The sequence below is a fragment of the Pan paniscus genome, chromosome 13 (genome assembly GCF_029289425.2).
Source record: "Pan paniscus chromosome 13, NHGRI_mPanPan1-v2.0_pri, whole genome shotgun sequence".
In the NCBI taxonomy this organism is placed as follows: domain Eukaryota; kingdom Metazoa; phylum Chordata; class Mammalia; order Primates; family Hominidae; genus Pan; species Pan paniscus.
Genome location: NC_073262.2, coordinates 64,679,097 through 64,695,675, shown reverse-complemented (window position 1 = coordinate 64,695,675; position 16,579 = coordinate 64,679,097). Strand labels below are relative to the sequence as shown.

General features: G+C 39.6%; 1 protein-coding gene across 2 annotated transcripts in view; it reads left to right on the top strand.

Annotated features, from left to right (window-relative positions):
• Positions 1-11,362, top strand: part of DPP4 (dipeptidyl peptidase 4) — an 82,614-nt gene extending 71,252 nt beyond the window's left edge. For both annotated transcript variants that reach the window (XM_003820939.5, XM_057301423.2), the window contains exons 24-26: positions 8,240-8,312; positions 8,578-8,651; positions 10,224-11,362. In XM_003820939.5, coding sequence (XP_003820987.3) covers positions 8,240-8,312; positions 8,578-8,651; positions 10,224-10,325 — 249 coding nt within the window. In that variant the 3' untranslated portion in view covers positions 10,326-11,362. The remainder of the gene's footprint in view (positions 1-8,239; positions 8,313-8,577; positions 8,652-10,223) is intronic.
• Positions 11,363-16,579: the final 5,217 nt, after the last annotated feature.

The following is a 16,579-nucleotide window of genomic DNA, read 5'->3' as shown; positions in this document are numbered from 1 at the left end:
TGCCTAGGATCCCAATCCCTCACTTGAACATGGTGTATGATGAATCCAAAACGTTCATTTAAAAAATTATATTTTAAAAAGTGGAGGCTGGAAGCACAAGATCAAGCCCAACCTTGACATGTAAGGAGGTTCATGGCACCTACCCTACCTCCTCAAATAACATCAGCCAATGGGGTATTTCCTCTTCATCCAGCCCTCCGTATATAATGAGATAGGATAATTAGTTGTAGTCTGCCATTTCAACCTGCATAAATTTCCAGTCTTTCCTATAGGCTCCTCGTTCCCACATAGTTCCCCCTCTTCTCCAGCTCTACCCCTGACTGCGGTGGCCGTTTCCATCTCCCCCTTTAGGTGTTCGCTGCATGAGGTAGTCATGTAAATAGAAGTCACTTCCTCCTGCCAATGGCAACACACGCACACTGGGTGCACAAAGTCACTCTTTCACTTCACTGCACAGATGGCACCCGAGGACTGTTTAATCCTTCCACGCCAGGAGTCGGGTTTTCTTGGCACAAAATTCATTGCTGGCAATGGACACATTAAAACTGCCAGTACCAGGGAGCTAAAGGTTCCCAATGTGTTACTAAGAGGAATTATTTGGGAGGGCGATAGTTAAGGTGGGCAGGATACAAGTGAGGCAAATGCACTAACTGAATTGTCTCCACCGTGGTAAGTTGCTTCCTCCGAAATGTGGAGAACTGAATCTATGTGGAGAACTGAATCTAAGTGCCTATTTTTGGTGCACAGCAGGCTTTAGAATAAAGCTGCCCTCCTTTGTTTTTTAAATGAGCCTGTGCTTTTGTCTCTGGCAGGAATACATTCAAAGATTCTATTTTCCTCCAAGGCCCCAGCTGCCCCTCTGGACCCCATCTTTTACTTTTCTTTCCCAGGTTGTTTTTCTTTTCTCCTCTCTCTCTCCTCTCTCTCTCTCTCTCTCTCTCCCTCTTTTTCCTTCTCTCCCTTTCTCTCTTCCTCACATCCTTTTTGAAAAGACAAAGGAGACAATTCCTTAGAGGATTTCACCACCCTGTGCATTTCAGTGGATCAGAAGGAAATATTTTTGAAGCGGTTCACGTTTAGTCTGGATCAGTGACTCTTTTCAGTACACTGAGGATTAGGAATGACCAAAGTGTGTAACAAGTAAGGCCTTGATCTTAGTCCATGTTTTCAGCTAAATAGCCACTGATACGTGACTATTTACAGAATTACAGCCTTTGGAAGAAAATGCAGTTTTTAATAAAACTCAAATAAGTAAAGGATTTATTATTAGGTGATTGTTGATCTGGATTTGGAAGAATTTAGAGAAATCCACATCACCAAGAGAAGCACATGTCGTTAAATCAAAGTCCTACTCACCATTGAGGAAAGGGAATTAGAAGAGCCATTTGCATACATGAATGGAACAGGCGGGGATGCCTTGTGCAGTTGTTCAGCCTGTGCCCTGCTGAAAGCCAGACCACACTCCATTTTCTAAGGCCTACACCTCCAGGGCTGTGTCAAACCAAACAGAGCACCCTTTCCTATTCTTTCAAAGCTGCCATGTGGATTAGGGCACCCTGAGACTAAGGCCTAGACCCAATGCAGTGAGTCCATAAGACTCTTTTTGAAGAAAATCATCCAACTACTGGCAAGAGGCAAGGGAGAAGCACTTTTAAAGGATATCCAGACCTCAAAGATAAAAGGAGATGTTCATCCCCCCCACCTCAAGGAGCTGATACGGGAAGCTCTAAATGGGCAGCCAAAGTGGAGGGGTGACAAATCTGAGCTAAAGGGTAGTATAGCTCTATGGAAACATCTTTTCTGCAATATGTCTCAGTCCCAGCAGACAGAAATGGTGACAGATTTGAGCAAAGGAATCAGATCCAAAGAGGCAACCCTCAAAACCAATGTCAACCAGCAGACAGCAGCTGTAGCCACACCTTGCGGAGTGGGCTCCTAACAGTGAGGAATGGTCTCTCATGTGGTCAGTCACAGGTCTTTTAGTCAAACTTGTAAAAAATGTTAACGTGGTAGACTTTCATTCACCCATTCAAGGTGCCTGGCATTTTAATCATTCGGAAGTTTATTCTTTGTCAGTTAGAAAAAACAGTATTTTGGAAGAGGAATAAAGGAGAGTAGGTAATAAAAGATGAATTTGAATATGACAAAGTATCCAATATGTCTGAAAAAACTTGTGGTTTTCAAATTGTGACTATGAAGCCCCAGGAATTCTATACCTTAGGAGCATGTAGGGAGGGGAAGGGGAGTGGCCAAGAAGTTAGAGTTTCCCCTTCTCTGCACCCTAGCCAGAGGGGGTCTAGTTTCATTTATTTCATTCATGTTTTCATTCATTTATTAAGTGCTTCTATGGCAAGTCATCATTCTAAGCTCTTTACATGGGTTATCAGGTTTAAGTCTCCTCCAGATCCTCCAAGATAAGTACTGTGTTTCTGTTTTACGGACACACAAACTGAGGTACAAAAATGTTATGCAACATATTGATATTGAGGGTTAGAAAAGGGAGAGAGGGCACTTATCTGAATCATTAGAGAAAGATTTCGGAAGATGGGGAGGACGAGCATGATGCTCTCAATAGGTTACGTATTGGGGGAAGGCAGATCAGCACAGTAGACAAATGATTAGCAGGAAGAGTGGTTTTCTGGCGATGTGTGAAGCAGGTCTGATGAACTGAGGGATAACAGAAGAAGGGCTCTGAGTAGAGCAGGCCAAATGCTGGCCAAGAAGACAGGACATAAGCCTGGGGAGGGGATAGATTTACGAATACACACAGAGAGAAGTATCAGATCAAGGGCAAGAGAAATAGGACCCAAGTCCTGAGCCTTGTTGCCAAGAGAAGAGGGCAGCCTGGAACACACAGAAGGGACTGATTTAACTTGTAGAGGAGATTTATTTTGCATTTTGCTCAAAATTTGATAGGCTTTTGGCAAGTGTATGAAACAGTCATAGATTTGGCAGTCTTCTGCTAGCAGATTTGAAATGTTCAATCCTTAAGAACTGCTGCATCGTTAGGTTATGCAAAACAGGGTGCAATTTTGTAAATATGCCATCTTGTACTGATTTGACATTTGTTCTATTATCCCAGAATATGCCAAAGGGAGAGAGACCTTCAGATTTAAGCCAAACCTTAACTTGTTTGTTGAGTGCTGATAAAATGTTGACTGCTGTGTGATCTTTAAAGAAGCCAGTGTTGCTTGGTGAGGCCTGAGGTGGAGCCCCCTGTCTGGGGTTGATGGGAGCTCTCTCCTTGGCATCCCATGGGTACAGTTGTTTGATAGATGTACATAAGTAAAACATCTGTTTTAGTGAGTTGAAGTCATTCTTTTCTTAAACATTTTCTGTGGCCCCTGTTGTGATATTAATGGTGCTTCCCAAAATGGCATCATTTAATATTATTTATGCAGCTTTGGTTACAAGTAGGAGAATGCATAGAGCAAGCCGCTAAACCCAAAGTCGTATCTTACTGAAGTGCTGGGTTGCTGTCCATTAGACCCAATGACTGTGTGCTCTTTCTATAAGATCTTATAAATGGGATGAGTTGTTTGGTTGTGATGTCAAGTGCCAGTAGAATATGACAGTCAGGGACATGGGCTTTTGGGGTTAGGCCAACATGTCCTCAATTTCTGTTTCAACCACTTACCAGCAGTATGAGTTTGAGGAGGCTACTTAACCTTACTGAATCTCAGTTTCCTCATCTGGATAATGGGATAATCAGACCTACCTCACAGGGTTATTTAAATCATTAAATGAGGTGCTTGTGCCTGCCATGAAGGAAGCTTTCAAAACATGGCAGCTGCCACCATTATTATCTCCAGGAAGCAAATTGTCCTTATGGTTCCTAGATGGCACTAGGGGTAGTTTAAAAATTGTTATACCTTCTGTTTCTCATAGTACTCTCCTCCTCTTATCAGCTCTCTCTTTTAATTCAAAAATACAAAGATTTATTTGTTGGAAGGTAACTGAGGAACCAGCATGATCCAACGAGCAGCTACAGATGGTTCTTCTTGGGGACTGAAGGAAAAGCTCCTCAGAGATGCTGTGGAGTCGGCACTGCCACTGGACCGATCCTTCCCACTTCTCCTTGCCAGGCTGTTGCTGGCAGCGGGGCTCTCCGGAAGTTTCTAGCCTCAGGAGAGTGCCAACTGCACCACCATTGCATCCTTGCCCATTTATCACTCTGAGTTTCCTTTTTAGTAGTTGGTGATAGACTATTCGGCTTCTAACTTAGTCATCCATTTCCTTTTTTATTTCTGTTTCCATGGATAGGCAAAGAGGGATTATCCTCTTTTGGTAGGTTAAAATAGCACAATTAATTTTTTTTCTAATCATTAATCATACCTTAAATTCATGCCTGTTATTTCTTTTTCTGGCTTTGTATGTTATCTTTACAGCTTAAAGTGTGCCATACACTGGACTGTAAAGGGTGTTAATTGAGAAGCCAGGGTGCACAGTTGAGTAGGGAATGATCAATGGTTCCAGAGGCAAGGTGACACAGCTGCCTTTTTCTAGGGAAAAAAATGTTCTGTGTAGCCTGAGAGCCTTAAAGTGGGTGTATGTCTCTCGGCTGCCTCTCTCCCTCTCACAGAGAGGTCCCTCTGGAGGCTTCTCCCAGTGAGCAGGGGAAGTGCGCATTTGAAATGGCACACTTATCTTGCAGTTGCAGGGGAAGCTTTTGTTTTATTTTTCTCTTGCTGCATTAAAGTATTTGTCTTTCTTTCTTTGTAGTGTAATATTGTTAATGTAAAACAATTTGCATCATGACACTTTTATCACAGTTTTCGTCTTTTTCTCAGTATGTTGCATTTCTCACCATGTCTAGTTCATCACAGCTACAGTGTGTACATCACAACATTTATCTTAGGCTCAGGGTTTTACTTGTTTATAAAAATTGTCTTCTTTCAGCCTGTATTCACTCCATTTAAGAAAAAAAAAGGCAGCCAGAAACTGTTTTGGTCCAAACTCCAGTAGTTATCACATTCCTTGCTAACTGTCCTGCGTATTTATATGTCTCCTAACTATTACTCTATGTTTCAATGACATTTCTCAGTTTCATGGCTCGGGGAGGTTGTAGGAGCAGCTTTTGCTTTTCAAGCTGCCAAGCAAGGCAGGCCCATGAGGCTTTTGGAGGTGAGGTGAGGTGGCACAGTTGTATATTTGGGTCAGGTCTGAGTGTTAAAGTTGACTGTCTTCCGCGAGCAAAGAGCTAAATTTAATTTGGAAAGAAACAAGGAGGGAGGAAGTCAGTGCAGGCTGAGAGCATGGCTAGCGGAAAGGATCACCAAAGAGGACTCACATGGGGGCACCTCGGCCTGCAATTCAGGCGATTAATGTTTACGGTCAGTACTCAAGCCTCAGCCTTTCTTGTCTCCAGCTTTGAATGCTGCGCAAAACTGTCTTTTAGGGAGATTTATTTTGACCCTTTCCTCTCTGAAGGACAGAAAATTGCTCAGAGTTCTATTGCCCCATTAGGCTATACGTCACTTGCGTAGTCACAAAGTATGCCTCCCAAATCACCCAGGGCTGTGCAGAGCAATCTCTCTTCTGATTAGTGCAGTCTGAGAAGGCATGGGTCTTAGGAGGATCTCAAAGGATACCCACTATTATTGTGCACTTCAAATTCCAGGACAGTTAATTAACATTTTATTTCACACTGTTTCTTTGCCAGAAGATCACATCATAAGCAGCTTGGAATTTTAGTGGAGACGCAGTGCAATGTAGGAAGTAAAAAGGGCTTGCTGTCAGACTTTGTCCAGCTCTGACACTTGCTGTAGTTGTGACCGGGTGCAGGTTACTCACCTTCTGAGTCTTGGTGCCTCCATCTAGAAAGGAGAATTGTTCTAGACCTATTTTACGCGAATATTGCAAGGATTTGATATAGCAGTGCTTTTATAAACCCTTATTTATATGTGATGCTTAACACAGCGACAGGCACAGAGTAAATGCTCAATTGAATGTTAGCTATTATCATGAATGGTATGGTGTATGGATAGAAAGTGGGCAAAATATATCTCAATACATTTCAGAATGAGCATATTTTATTTTGCCCACTCCAGCTGATAACACTTGATTCTGCAAAACTAGTACCAAATATAGTGGACACTGCAAGTGCTTGATCATTTATTTCATTTACTCATTTAATTGATAAATATTTTGCACTCTATTAGATGTTAAGAGTAATGCATAATATAGACAAATCTTTTTTCTTATGGATCTTATCATTTAGTGGAGTACATAATAAGTAAATATTGATTGACTAGATGAAAAAAATCAACGGAGGGATAAATGGTGATGGGATGGATGGACAGATGGATTTATATTTAGATGTATTTATCTGAGACATCTTACCAGACAAAAAAGTTTCTCAAAAATAAAAGGAGTCTCACTCAGGTTTTTATTCTGAGAGTTCATGAGTAAAATTCTCAATTTGGGTGAGAAATGGAATATGGTCAGAACAAGTGGGAACCAGCCTGCACAGAAGAGGAAGGGCATTTGTTTTAAGCCTACCAGGCCAGGATGACCTTGGGACATTCATTCGACTGAAACATTTTGGGTGGCTCTGTCCTGAAAGTCGTAGATAAAATGTCTTTTTTCCAGAAACACTGTTAAAGAATTCTCACATCAGCATCAGAAATTTAACCCCCTAAAAATGCTTTTGCTATGCCTCTTAGTTCCTGTTATTGTGATGGAGTAAGAGGAGTTACAGTAGCCCACCCTTGTTTAAGGTGAATACATTCCAAGACCCCCAGTGGATGCCTGAAACTGTGGATAGTACCGAGGCCTTTCATACATTATGGTTTTTTTCCTCTACATATATACATACCTATGATAAAGTTTATAAATTAGGCACCATAAGAGATTAACAATAGCTAATAATAAAATAGAACAATTATAATGATAAACTGTAATAAAAGTTAATTGAGTGTAGTCTCTCTCTCTCAAAATATCTTATTGTACGATACTGAAGGTAACTGAAACCATAGAAAGCAAAACTGCCAATAAGCGGGGACTACTTTATTCCAATCTTATAGAAATCAAAGCTCAAGGAGCAGCCTATCTCCAGTTGCATAGCTCACTGATATTGAAACTGGAACTTGAATACAAACACTGTTACTTTAGCCCCATCCCCTTCCTGCCAGACCACCAAGGTTCCCATCAAAAATATAAGCTGATATGAGCTACAGAGATATCTGTGAAATATAAACCTTGGCTTTCATGAAGTTGAATTTGATTCACCAAGATGCTGCAGGACGAGCTGGCTGCTTTTAAACCCATGGAGATGCTGCTGCCCCTTTCCTGCCCAACACATAACAGGACCATCAAAGTAGACTCTAGCTCACCCCCTCCCAAAGGCACTACAGTATTTTATGGCATTTTTACCTTCATCCCAACTTTGGTAAATATCCTCAAATTCAGATTAGATGACCAGCTTTAGATGCTTTCAATGGCTTTTTCATCCAAGACTCCTGACCCTCATTCTAGGAGCCCTGGCTCAGGCCACATAGCAGTCTCAAAAAGCTGACTTCCCAATTTTTTTTTTATCCTATTTCTTGGCTAATTTGGGTATGACTTGATCAAATAGTATCTCCTCTAACAGACAGAATGAGGCAGACAACAGCAACCCACTGATATTCTAAGGCCACTTTTGATCTTTTTTACCCCCTTCCCCTCCCATATGTTACATTTGCCTAGGTTTTTAACATCTGTTCCCAAAGAGGTAATATTTGCTTTTCATTCAGAGCTTAGCAATGTGGACCAAAGTTCACATGACATATTGCAGAGTATGTTTAGTTGCAAATGCTATGTACAGGCTCTTTGAAATGTAGCATGTATGGCACCATGTGACACATGGTTGCCATGGCAATACACTTTTTGGCTGAACTACAGCAGAAGCCCATGGAACATACATTACTAATATGAGACTCTGCCCTGTGCTAATGCATAGGACACAGCCAATCTGGGATCTGGGACTCAAGGGGTTTTGCATGCAGGCTGGGTGGCAGGTGCCCTCTTCCTGCATGTTCAGGGAAGATGTGGCATCCTCCCTTCCAGTCCTGTCTCCCAGGCACAGGGCATGCTGTGCATTCTGCCATGCATGGAGACAGCATTTGCTTGAATATCGGTTTGCTATATTTTGTATCAAAGGGGGCCCCAGCTGAAAACATTTTATTTTGTAAACTGAAGTGAAAAATCAGTTTATGGCAGATCCTTTTTTGAATAATGACATTCTTTTTCCCAATTCCAGAATTCAACAGTCATGAGCAGAGCTGAAAATTTTAAACAAGTTGAGTACCTCCTTATTCATGGAACAGCAGATGGTGAGTTTCAGTTAATTAGACTTTTTAGTATCACAGACAGGTTTGCAATTTCACTACTGACAAAACAAAAGCATGAGGGGCAAGACTGTTACATTTACTTCAATAAAACAGTGTTGCTTTCCACAAGTCACTTGTCTTGGGCTAAATGGGATGCTGAGTCCTAGAACTTCAAACAGTCCCTTTCTTCTTGTGCTTTTCCCACCCCTTGGTACCAGAAAACTGGAGTGGCTATTAGCTACTTTATGTTTCCTTTCTCTCCCTGCAGATAACGTTCACTTTCAGCAGTCAGCTCAGATCTCCAAAGCCCTGGTCGATGCTGGAGTGGATTTCCAGGCAATGGTATAGAAAAACTTTGTGCAAGGGGAGGGAAGTTGCTGGCGGGGTCTAGTTTCCTCTTTCTGGGCTAATTCTTTTAGCAGTGCCACAGACAGGACAGAATAAAAACATTAAAAAAAATTTTTTTTCAACGTGAAGTCAGAAGAGTGGTATCCTTCAGCCACGCACAGAGTAATGCTCAATAATATTAGCGAGTTTGGGGTTAAGAAGCACAATATTGCATATGCTGGGAGTATCAAGACACTGCTCTCCTATTCATGTGATTTTTCAGTCTCTCCCTATTTTGATTCAAACGTAATCACTTGTTCAGTAAATGTGTGGCAGAGTAATTCTAAAGTGAAACCAGCATAATAGCTCAGCTCAAATATGAAAATCCATTTCTGTCTGGTATGTATTACTAGCTATTCTAACAACAGTGGGATCTTAATAATCAGCATGCTTCAGTTTTTGCAATTACAAGGTGATCTTTTGTTGAATAACCACAGGCGATAAACAATTAGGATTGTTTTATAAAGTCAGGAATGGCTAGAGCTGTTGTTGTCTATGCAGAGGATATTTCTACGTATTATGTCAAATTCATTTTCTGCATTAGAGATTTTCAGATGAAGGAAAACGTATTTTTAATGTGTGCATGTATGTATATGTATTTATGTGTCCTCTAACACACATGATTTGCTCTGTGCTCAGTTCAAATGGTGCCCAATGCACAGGAGTGGGACAGTTACTTGATACTGAGAAAAACTGGCTATCTTTTGGGTCAGTGTTTTATAAGAGGTTGAAGTTTATTTTTCTACTATTCAAAGAAAAGACAAATGCTACTTTAATTAAGCTTTTTTTAAAGTTAACTTATGTCTCCATAATTTATGTTTGCCCGGTAATGACTTCCCAATTATTTAACAAGGTATGAATCAATAAATTTTTGTCCCAGATCATTAATTCCTTTTACATAAATGTCAAATATACAGATTTCTTAAAATACCAGTTTAAAATCTAAGTGTTTACAAATAATACATCTGATTTTTGACTTCACTTCTATTAAACATATATATGTAATATTGAAATAGAGTTTTTCCAGTTTCTAGGTGCTATATATTAGGCAATATTGCTTTAAAAAATCATTTATTTTAATACAGTTTATCTTACTAGAGTACAGAGAAATTTAACACTTGATAACAGTTTAATGAAAACAACTGGGCTTAATGGGATAAGCATTCCTTCCCATGCATGGTGTGTAAGTACCCTTTGAGTCAAATTTGGAAATGGATTGGGTGTTTTAATTAAAATGTACGTATCTTTAAAGCACTATTCAATAAAGCCAAATTCACAGTGAGTTCTCTCAGCACCTGCAAAAGAGGATCAGAGACTTCTGCAGGACAGAACAACCTGCCCTGGAAAAGCTCTGGGGGAAAATTAGACCCCCTCTTTGACCCCGTTTCAGTTTATAAACTGCCTCAGGAATTAAAACACTCTGTTTTATACCATGTATGCTCGTGAGAGCTCATTTGAATTTATGTATTTTTTTTTTAAGAAGAGTACTGACTTCCTAATTCTAACTTCTTTTCTTTCTCTCTCTAGTGGTATACTGATGAAGACCATGGAATAGCTAGCAGCACAGCACACCAACATATATATACCCACATGAGCCACTTCATAAAACAATGTTTCTCTTTACCTTAGCACCTCAAAACACCATGCCATTTAAAGCTTATTAAAACTCATTTTTGTTTTCATTATCTCAAAACTGCACTGTCAAGATGATGATGATCTTTAAAGTACACAGTCAAATCAAGAAACTTAAGGTTACCTTTGTTCCCAAATTTCGTACCTATCATCTTAAGTAGGGACTTCTGTCTTCACAACAGATTATTACCTTACAGAAGTTTGAATTATCCGGTCGGGTTTTATTGTTTAAAATCATTTCTGCATCAGCTGCTGAAACAACAAATAGGAATTGTTTTTATGGAGGCTTTGCATAGATTCCCTGAGCAGGATTTTAATCTTTTTCTAACTGGACTGGTTCAAATGTTGTTCTCTTCTTTAAAGGGATGGCAAGATGTGGGCAGTGATGTCACTAGGGCAGGGACAGGATAAGAGGGATTAGGGAGAGAAGATAGCAGGGCATGGCTGGGAACCCAAGTCCAAGCATACCAACACGAGCAGGCTACTGTCAGCTCCCCTCGGAGAAGAGCTGTTCACAGCCAGACTGGCACAGTTTTCTGAGAAAGACTATTCAAACAGTCTCAGGAAATCAAATATGCAAAGCACTGACTTCTAAGTAAAACCACAGCAGTTGAAAAGACTCCAAAGAAATGTAAGGGAAACTGCCAGCAACGCAGGCCCCCAGGTGCCAGTTATGGCTATAGGTGCTACAAAAACACAGCAAGGGTGATGGGAAAGCATTGTAAATGTGCTTTTAAAAAAAATACTGATGTTCCTAGTGAAAGAGGCAGCTTGAAACTGAGATGTGAACACATCAGCTTGCCCTGTTAAAAGATGAAAATATTTGTATCACAAATCTTAACTTGAAGGAGTCCTTGCATCAATTTTTCTTATTTCATTTCTTTGAGTGTCTTAATTAAAAGAATATTTTAACTTCCTTGGACTCATTTTAAAAAATGGAACATAAAATACAATGTTATGTATTATTATTCCCATTCTACATACTATGGAATTTCTCCCAGTCATTTAATAAATGTGTCTTCATTTTTTCAGAAGTAATGACTTGTGTCTTGAATCAGACCTAAACCGCACTGGCATATGGACACATTTATCTAGAAAGGCTCTTGTTTATTTTGTTAGTAATCCCAGACTACCTTGTAAACATGGAAAGAGTTCAGCTTTGGTAAAAAAATTAGATATATAAAAATGTGTTAAGCTAAACAGTTCATAGGTTTTTGCCTAATAATGTGCAATTTCTCTTATCATAAATACATACAGCTTTTGAGAAATCAACTTAAACTAATTTTAGTTACTTATATCATACACAATTTATAATTTTATTCCAGGGAACTATGATGAGGCTTATATAAGAACGAATAAGATCAGAAATATCATTCTGGCAGTTCTTATGGCTCAGTAGAAGTAGTCAATTATTTAAGTGGTTGACTATTTGTGGTTGACATTACTATAAAAATGAAAGCGGCTGGGCATGGTGGCTCACGCCTGTAATCTCAGCCCTTTGGGAGGCTGAGGCAGGCAGATCACGAGGTCAGGAGATCGAGATCATCCTGGCTAACACAGTGAAACCCCATCTCTACTAAAAATACAAAAAATTAGCTAGGCATCGTGGCGGGTGCCTGTAGTCCCAGCTACTGGGGACGCTGAGGCAGGAGAATGGTGTGAACCTGGGAGGCGGAGGTTGCAGTGAGCCGAGATCACACCACTGTACTCCAGCCTGGGCTACAGAATGAGACTCCGTCTCAAAAAAAGAAAAAAGAAAAAAAGAAAGCATAATTTTTTTTTTTTTTTCGAGACAGAGTCTTGCTCTATTGCCCAGGCTGGAGTGCAGTGGCATGATCTCGGCTCACTGCAACCTCCGCCTCCTGGGTTCAAACGATTCTTCTGTCTCAGCCTCCCAAGTAGCTGGGATTACAGGTGCATGCCACCATGCCTGGCTAATTTTTGTATTTTTAGTAGAGATGGGTTTTTGTCCTGTTGGCTAGGCTGGTCACGAACTCTTAACCTCAGGTAACCCGCCCACCTTGGCCTTCCAAAGTGCTAGGATTACAGGCGTGAGCCACCACATCTGACCGAAAGCATAAATTTTAAATGCTGAATTTGGCCTAGCAAAGCAATATCCAGATAACAGAAAACATCATTTTTTTTCAATTATTTGCAAAACAGCCTCATTTTTAAAAATTTGACTTTATGAGTTTAAACTTAGCTTCAGACCATTTGCTAGACAAAGTTTTCCCAGACAGGGTGAGCTACAGCATAAAAACCTAAAAATGGAAGAAATGGAAAAAAAATCTACCAATTGAACATGAGACTGGTGAGTCATGCATAGGAATGGACAGAGGATTGTGAAATCCATCTTCAACTACAGCTTCAGAGCATGCCATTGAGTCGCTTCACCTTAATTAAATCTCAACTCCCACTCCTCCATTGGAACCACAAACTGACCTTCCAATCTGTAGGACTCTTGTCAAAATTCTGTTTCTTAATACAGTTCAATCATTGTGAGTAGCTGGATCAATCTTTGCAGAATTGTATATCAAGAAGCGGTAGTAATATATGTTCACATCCTGGACAGCATTAATAGTCATAAAAGCAAATTAAATAGAAATTCTCCTTTTATCTTAATTGAAGCCAGACATTGTACAATGTCAGATATTGTACATCATATATCATACAAGTCAGATATTATAATCATAATATCTAAGTCAGATACTATTTAATATTTATACAATATCAAAATGATATGGATTAATATTTCTTTAGTTTCTAAGCATGTGCAGTATTTTCTCTGGAGTGAGGTAATCCCAGCACATATTTTTCAAGCATTGAAGGCTGCAAAAAGTAATGATGTGAGTAAAGTCGAAGTAGTTTTCATTTGACCCTCATAGGACAAGTTTTCCTTTCCAATGAGAGTTTTAAATTAGCTTATGGAAAAAAGAAGAAAATGGACAAATAAGTTAGAGATAAACTTAATCTGAGAATAAGTTTAAAACATACAGGAACCAGTCATACCACTAAGATGTGCAGACTTGTCTTGACCTTCATAGCTGCAGCCTCTGCAGACACAGGAATGGCTAAGACTCCTTTCATAACAACCTGTGAGAGTACACCAGTGCCCAGAGGCACATACACGAAAAGAAGGGAGAAATGGCTTACATCTCTTCTATGGATACAGGGTTGGTTTTTTAAGTTTCTATCAAGATTTTTAGAAAATCACTATGAATTATTTTTTAACATGTTTGTTGGAAATTTTGCTAAATATGAGTACATACCTTCATACTTTATTAAATATCAGGCACAGAATATAATTCAATGCATTCTTGATAACTCAGAGCCACTACCATAAAAGTTAATGAACATATTGGGCTTCGTGACATTCTGCATATTTTCTGTTTCTTTTCTTATTCACAGGTAGTCACTGAGGCTACCAGTTCCACTTCTTGGCATTTGCTACTTTTGCTCGAAGTTGATGTGAGAATACTGATTTATAAGACTACTAGATTTGTACAATATTTATGATTCAATAAACTCTAAATAGAAAACACAACAAAACATAAGCATGACTTTTTTCCATAAAGTAAGAGGATTTTGTTGGCCAACTCTGTGGCAGTTATTTCAGCAGCGTCCAAGAACTCTTTTGTGTACATCCTGAGTGACCTAGAATGTGTATTCAGGATGTCTGAGGGATACAGATGGTTGAGAGTAATAGACAAGTGTGGGTTATAAAGTATAACATCACAGCCAGGCATGGTGGCGGCTCACACCTGTAATCATAGCACTTTGGGAGGCCAAGCGGGGTGGATTGCCTGAGCCCAGTTCGAGACCAGCCTGGGTAACACGGTGAAACCCCGTCTTTATTGAAATACAAAAAAGTAGCCAGGCATGGTGGTGTGCTCCTGTAATCCCAGCTACTCGGGAGTCTGAGACAGGAGAATCACTTGAACCCGGGAGTCGGAGGTTGCAGTTAGCAGAGATCGCGCCATTGCACTCCAGCCTGGGTGACAGAGCGAGACTCCATCTCAAAATAAATAAATAAATACATAAACAAAGTATAACACCACTATCCCATGAGGAAAGCTCAGAGCATGGTATGAATGGACCAATATTATGGCCCATAGAAATGTATCATCTTTCTGCACAGTCTTCTTTCTGTGACAATATTAACATTTACACCCAAGAATTTGAATTAATAGTTAACTTCCTTAATTGAGAGAAAACTTTTTTTTTGGTGCTTGCAGGCTTTAAGCCTCAACAAACTCGATAAAAATTCTTATTCTATATAGTCTTTCATCTGAACCCACTCTTCAAATTATTTAAAAAGCATGTGTGAGTGTGGTGTGAAGTGTGACCATCCAACAATCAAAAACCCTTTTTATTTTTTAAGCTTCTTCTATCCAAGGTCCTGATATTTGTGACTCATGAGCAAAAAAGGTGTTTCACTGGGTAAGTTTGGTTTCCAGTGTTAATAACAGAAAGATTGGTGGCAAAGAAAATGTAACATATTAAGCAGAAATATTAATCATCATAACCTGATTCTGGTTCCATGAGCCAGAATGAATAACCTGATAAGGAGGAAGGCGGTCACATCTCACCTCCTGCTGGAGACACAGTGCACTGCAGCTGAGGTCAGTTGGACCTGGGTTAGAGTCTCAGTACCACCAACTCACTAATGGGGAACATTTAAAGAACAATACTTAGCCTCTTTGAACTCCAGTGTCTTAATTTGTAAAAAGTACAAAAAGACCTACCTTACAGAACTGGTTGCATTGCTATGAAGATTTACATAGATACAATGCCTGACACCTTCCTTTCACCTTTTCCCTCCTTCTAGTCACAACCATATAGCTGCTTCTTAATGGCTCCATAGATTACACAGATTCTTGCCTTAGTCTTCTGTGTCCTCAGGTGCTGGGCACTTGAAGGTACTCATTAAGCATTTGCTGTGTTCCAATACTGACATGTCAGTGACAATTCTTTTTGGACTTTTAATCATTCTTAATAAACTGAGCAGCAGGATCTTCTGGTATATTTTACTTATTATATCAAGAGCCTTTGCTGGCTGGGTAAACAGCAGAGCACAGATCTGGGCTCTGGAGAGTTACAAAAGAGGGGCAAAACACCAAACACCATCCCTACCTTCAAGGAGTTTATAAATAAATGGAAAAAAGAAGTCACATGAAAAAAATATTTAACTCTACACACACCGGAAGGCAAGAGGATCCAGACAGAAAACTGAGTCCAGGGTAAGAATGTAGGGTAGGATTCAAGGCTGGGCGGAGAGAAGGTGGTTTCTGGATTATTATGAAGCAGTCATTGTCTGAACTGTGTACCACACTTAGGTTTCTTTAACAGTCTCAGGCTTGCTGTGGACACTGTGCTTTTCAGAACACTTTTTTTTTTTCAAATGTAACTATATACACAAATATGTGCTATATATACCTATATATATATATATATATTTAAAGAACAATACTTAGGCTCTTTGAACTCCAGTGTCTTAATTTGTAAAAAGTACAAAAAGACCTACCTTACAGAACTGTTGCATTGTTATGAAGAGATATATATATATATATATATATATATATATATATATATATATAATCTCCATATATAAGGGAATGCACTACATAAAAGTAATTATAATTAAGCTATTGTGTCTAGAGTTACGGGTTAGGTACCTAAGGAGTATACTTGAGCCTGTTTCGTTTCTATCCTAATAGAAATTTATAGATCATGAAAACTTAGTTTTGTCATCTGAGAGTCATCCTGGAAGGGAGATCCCTGAGGAGGCAATTCCACTGTTTCCCCACTATATTCTCTACTGTGCTGCTCTATTAATCATTTCAAAATTCATTACTCAAAACTTTTAATGGGTAAAATTCCAACAGTTCTAGGATAGAATTTAACATCATTTGTAATGTCTCCGACTTGTGTTTCTGTCTTTTCCTACAAGTCTTCACTACCCTTCTAACACTCCACCATATTGGGCTGTTTGCTGGGTTCCAAATATGCCATACATAAAATATGCCAGGCTCTAGTTATGCCATATAGCTTTACTTTTAAATTTCATCTTCATTTCAATACCGACATAGGTTTGAGAGTCTTTGCAGTTCCGGTGTTCCTGGAAAAGGGGTCCCAATCCAGACCCTAAAAATGGGTCCTTGGATCTTGCAAAGGAGAGAATTCAAGTAAAGCCACAGAGCATAGTGGAAGAAGTACGTTTTTCAGAAACCGTTTCGTTACAGTGTGGGATA